Source organism: Mastomys coucha, unplaced genomic scaffold (assembly GCF_008632895.1).
Source record: "Mastomys coucha isolate ucsf_1 unplaced genomic scaffold, UCSF_Mcou_1 pScaffold1, whole genome shotgun sequence".
NCBI classification, from domain to species: Eukaryota; Metazoa; Chordata; class Mammalia; order Rodentia; family Muridae; genus Mastomys; species Mastomys coucha.
Genome location: NW_022196891.1, coordinates 29,949,162 through 29,954,554, shown reverse-complemented (window position 1 = coordinate 29,954,554; position 5,393 = coordinate 29,949,162). Strand labels below are relative to the sequence as shown.

General features: G+C 52.6%; 1 protein-coding gene across 1 annotated transcript in view; it reads right to left on the bottom strand.

Annotated features, from left to right (window-relative positions):
• Nucleotides 1-1,056: 1,056 nt before the first annotated feature.
• The window catches only part of Ren (renin), a 9,081-nt gene continuing 4,744 nt past the window's right edge, over nt 1,057-5,393 (bottom strand). The window contains exons 5-9 of the mRNA XM_031382752.1: nt 4,789-4,985; nt 2,815-2,934; nt 2,278-2,422; nt 1,960-2,058; nt 1,057-1,410 (exon numbers count right to left, since the gene is read on the bottom strand). Of these exons, the coding sequence (XP_031238612.1) occupies nt 1,249-1,410; nt 1,960-2,058; nt 2,278-2,422; nt 2,815-2,934; nt 4,789-4,985 (723 nt within the window). The 3' untranslated portion in view covers nt 1,057-1,248. The remainder of the gene's footprint in view (nt 1,411-1,959; nt 2,059-2,277; nt 2,423-2,814; nt 2,935-4,788; nt 4,986-5,393) is intronic.

Here is a 5,393-nt window from a genome sequence, read left to right as displayed (position 1 = left end):
AGGGTTTTTCTGTATAGCCCTGGCTGACCTGGAACTCACTCTATAGATCAGGCTGGCCTCGAACTCAGAAATCCGCCTGCCTCTGCCTCCCGAGTATGCCACCACCGCCCTGCTCAGCCTGCTTTCTTATAGAACCCAGGACTACCAGCCCAGGGACGTCACTACCTACAATGGGCTGGACCCTTTCCCATCAATCACTAATTAAGAAAATGGTCTATAGGGCTTGTCTGCAGCCCCATCTTCTGGAGGCATTTTCTTAATTGAGGTACCCTCCTCTCAGGTGACTTTAGCTTGAGTCAAGTTGACATTAAACTAGCCAGTAGACTTACCAGCACTCTATTGCCATAGCCCTAAGGCTCTTTCCCCAGTGGCCTAGAGGGACACGGGACCTATCTCTTCGTAAACTCCCCAGCCAAAGTTGTATGAAAATTATCTATGTGAATCTGGTTGACAGTAGACAGAAGCTATCATTACACACAGAAACATTTGTGTAGATGTGTGTGTGGGGGGGTCTGTTTTGTCACATTCTCCCTCTAATCAATCTCTCACCATCTCTCTATCCATATCTCTGTCTCTTTCTCTATATATCTCTGCCTGTATGTTTTTCTGTGTCTCTGTCTCTCTCTGTCTCTGTCTGTCCCTGTCCGTCTGTCTGTCTGTCTGTCTGTCTCTCTGTCTGTCTCTCTCTCTCTTTTTCTCTCTTTCTCTCTCTCTTTCTCTCTCTGTGTGTGTAGACCAAAGGACAACTTCAATTACTATTCCTAAGGTATCCAACTAAGGTATGATTCCTAGGTATCATTCTTAAGGCGTCTGCTTGTCTCTACATATCTCTACCACCCTGGTTGCCAGGATTAAAAAAATCTGCCACCATGCCTGGCTTTTCTTTTTTTTTTTTTTAAATGTTGGTTTTGGGGATCAAATCCAGGTTCTCACACTTGCAAAGCAAGCACTTTACTAATAAAACTATATCTCCGGCCTCGTCTGTCATAGTCTTTTCCATATGTGACCATGCAGCTGTCCCTCCTTCTCCAAACTCAAAAGAACCCATCCAAAACAGGTTGTAAACCTGAAGCCTTTATTCTGTTTTTCCTTAAAGCAGGGAAGGGTGAGTTCAGGCCAAAGGGCAAGCACTCATCAGGGGCTCTGTGTCCAGTGTCCCTATGTTGGGGGCAAAGCCAGACAAAATGGCCCCCAGAAGCACCAGCTTTGGCTTGGCTTAAAACTAGGGTCACTGGGTGGCAGAGGGCCTTAGCGGGCCAAAGCGAATCCGATGCGATTGTTATGCCGATCAAACTCCGTATAGAACTTGCGGATGAAAGTGGCACCCAGGACCCAGACAGGCCCAGTGGGTGGTGGGATGTCCAGGCCTTGGAAAGCCAGTATGCACAGATCATCATTCCTGTAGGGATACTGGCAAGAAGCAGGAGGCTTGCTCTACTGCCCGCCGCCACACACCCCTTACCCATCCCCAGAGTGGAGCAACTGTCTTCAGTGTATGCCTCCTTTCTCCCACATCCCCCCAGAGCCGTTTCACCAATCTTAAATCCCAGCCTTCCTGGGGTGAGCAGGTGCTGTGTAGTAGGTATCAGGCAAATGGTGTGTCTACCCTTTGCTCACAGGCTCGCTTAGCTTCTGACCCAAAACAAGTCACTGAACTTCTCTAAGCCCAGGAGCATGAAAAGGACGGACGGCTAGAAAGAGGGCCACTCAATAATGGAGAGAGGGGGCTATCACTGAGTCACAGCATAGCTCCATAATGGAATCTACTGGGGAGTTTTTTAAAACTCCGATTCCCAGGTGTCTGTTGTGGAAGCCCTGATCTGCTAGGCGTGGCATGTGGCCTGGGTAGCGGGGTTGCTAAACATTCTCCAGATGACACGAGCTGTGTTCTACTAGGTGACCTGTACATTACACCTGCCCCCCTTCAGTGGCTCCCGCCCACCCTTCTCCCAGCCTCACCTGTAGCACGTAGTCCATACTGCTGAGTGTGTAGGCCCTGCCTCCCAGGTAGAAGGAGATGTCAGGGAGGGCGGGCACCTGGCTACAGTTCACAACATACTGGGGGAGTAGAGACAGCTGATGTCAGTGTGGAAGGCTCTAAGCAGACTAGAGAGCCCTGTGCCAGAGAGTCCTGGGCACAGTCCCTGGTCACCTTCTACGGGAGACATGCCGTACATTCAAGGGAGTGGGAGGAGTGAGGAGGGCAAAGGTTTGTTTCCGACCCAGTACTGTCTGGCACCCCTTGCCACCACCCAGCTCTCCCCATGGATCTCTTACTTCATTTGTTCTCTTCTCCTTCGCTCCCAGGGCTTGCATGATCAACTTCAGGGAGCTCGTAGGGCCAGAGATATAGGATGTACCGGTGTCCACCACTACCACACAGCCTTCCTCACACAGCAAGGTAGAAGACCCCACAGAGACCCTGCAAAGGCTATGCAGTTAGGCAGGCAGGCAGACAGACAGACAAGGCAGGCAGGTAGAAGCTGGCGAGGCAACCACTCTCCCAGCCTGTGTGTCTTTCCCAGTTTAAGGGAGGGATAGGAGAACACACAAGTGGTCCGGTGTGAACTGGAAGAGGGCTGAGGCACTATGGAAAGATACTGACTGTCCCTTCCCATCAACACATTGACTCCAGACTCCGCCTCTTTTCCCTGAGTCCCCTCCTTGCCACCCTCAAATCTTCATACCCTCCTCCTGGATAGAGCAGGCAGATGGTGGCTGTGATTTAAGGCATCCCTCACCGCATCCCCATCCCACCCCAATCACACAGAGACGTCCGTTTGGATGGTTGGGAGGGTTACGACTATTGCTGACCCCTTCATTGTGATCTGCCAGGAGCCAGTCTTGCTGATGCTCACATAGTGAAAATTGCCTTGGTAATGCTGCGGGTCGCTGCCTCCCAGCACCACTTCGCCCCCCAGCAGGTGGGAATCCCTAAAGGAAAGATCAGCGCGGAAGTTAGAGACACACTCGGGATGCAGGATGCCAGGATGCGGGGATGAGGAAAGGTGAGTCTGGCACGGGGGTAGGGCAGAGGGTTTTGGGGTAGAGGAAGGGCTTATTGGGTAAATGGCAAGGCTGTAAGCTCTCACCAGGAGGCACACAGACCCCATTGCATCTCCCCTTGCTGGATCCTCCCTAAATGTAACAGAAGTATCTCTAGAGCTGTCCATCTGCCCCCAGAAAACCTAGTTCAAGGACACTGGGTAGATGCAGACAAGTGGCAAATCATGCCTTTCTCAGGCATGTGGGACAGACTCTAGAGAGAAGGCAGACGTTTAGTGGAGCTGGACCTGATGAATGGAGTGTGTGGGGGTGGTGGGTATGATTCTGGGGCAAGGGTCTGGGAAGTATTGGAGCTTGGGGTCACATGGGGCTCCACCCTCCTTAAGATTTCTGCTGAGGCAGAGAGGGACACAGAGGGGAGACCTTCTTTGTAGGCAGGATTCAGCAACCCTTGTTGGATAGAGGTTAATTTTCCCCCTCCAGGCAACTGAGTCACCAAATGCTGAGACCTTGGTGGACACCTGATGGCGGGAGGGCTCTCCTTCCCAGCCAGAGCTGACTGCCCTCGCTGTCCACTTCACATGCATGACGCTACCTCAGCCCAAGGCTGCCTTGGGCTGGTTTTTAAGCTACTCATGTATATATGAAGGAGTTTCTTAGAATTCATAACACACATGTGTTTGTGCACATGTGTACATGGGGTAGGTGTGCACAGGTTCTATGCAAGAGTCAGTGACTTATCTAGGTCTTCCTTCTTCCCAGCCCGAGGGAAGGGAAGAGGGCCCCTGCTAACCAGACCTGCTTGCTACGTGTTGCTGGATCCTGATCTTTTCCATGGCCCCTGCTTCTCAGCCCCATGCATGTGCTCTCCACATTTTCAGTCTTCCCATGGCTCTCCTTCCACCCACAGCATTGCTCAAGCATCCTCTAGTGTTTAGAACACCCACCTCCTTTTCTCCACTTCTCTCCAGATCTCACCCCACACCCTGTCCCACATCTCCTTCCCTGTTGAATTTTCCAGAGCAGCCCACATTTTGTGGAATCTCCCCCCCCCCCTTTTCTGACATCTACTTCCACTCTTAGCCACTTTGTTTTTCTGGTCTCTTTGAAACACAGTCCCAAGGCCACGGACTGCAGGAGCCTCCGAGTGGTGTCATTTGCTCAAAGCCTCCCTCTGCACAGACGTCTGCCGGAGTCATGATCCAGAGATTCCTGCTTCCTCTGAGATTGTTCTAAGCCACCCCTCCCTTCCACTCTCACCACCCTCTGGCCTCTATTCTTACCCACAATGATCTTACCTTCAGCTCAGAGCATCTTTCTAAACCCAGCCACTGGCATCAGATCCCAGCCCTGCTGGGGCACTGATCACAGCTTCCCCAGGCCTGGCTGATCTGCCCAGAATCCTGGCCTAGAATTGAAAGCCATCTGCAGCTTCAGACTGGCACTCATTGTGTTGTCTCTCTCATCTCCCCTGCTGGGCAGTAAGCTCTGTGAGGATGGAGGGCAGGGGTTGTCTTGTTCACTGTGCACCCCTGGAGCCTACCACAGCACATGTTAACAGAGCACTGACCGGATCAATGAGAGAACAGATAAACAAAGGCACGAAGCTGGCTGTCCCTGAGGACTGAATGTTTGACTTCCATTCTTTCTAAACTGGCTAGTGTGGTTCTAGATATGGATTGAGGACCACCTAATCAGAAGCATGTAAATCCAGGACTGGACGTTTGCCCTTCTCCCAGCTCTCCGCCCCTCCCTGCCCTGGCCTTGGCATCAAAGGCCCACCTGCTGTAGTAGACAGAAAACACTTCCTCCTTCAGCACCCCCTGGGAGAGAATGTGGTCAAAGACAGGGGTGACCCCGTCGACGGCCTGAGCAGGAAAGCCCATGCCCAGAACCCCGTCAAACTTGGCCAGCATGAAAGGTATCAGGGGCAGCTCGGTGACTTCTCCAAAGGTCTGCGTCACAATGATTCCACCCACCTGTGAGAGGAGAACCAGAAGGGGCCGAGGTTACTGCCCAACCTTGGCTGGGATCAGCTCTGGCTTTCACACCAGGGCAGCAGAGATGCACAGGCCCTGTACAACACTCAGGTCTGCACATACCCTGTCAACACCTCTATGCTTGGAGGCCAGAGAGATGGGGGTGACTGAGAAAGACGTCCTGCCAGACAGGCGACCCACACCCTCCCAGAGGCTCGCTTCTGTGCTAGCCTCACCAGCCAAGGCTGAGGAGTTCCTTGTCATAACCAGGTCCTCCCTTTCTACCCCTCCCCAAGATCCCACAGGCGTGGTGAGAGGGAAGGGCTTGCACTGCTTTCCTCTGGACCTCTATACGCATCTTTCTCTACCTCTGGCACAGCAGGGCCGAGAGCTGCCGCCGCAGCCCCC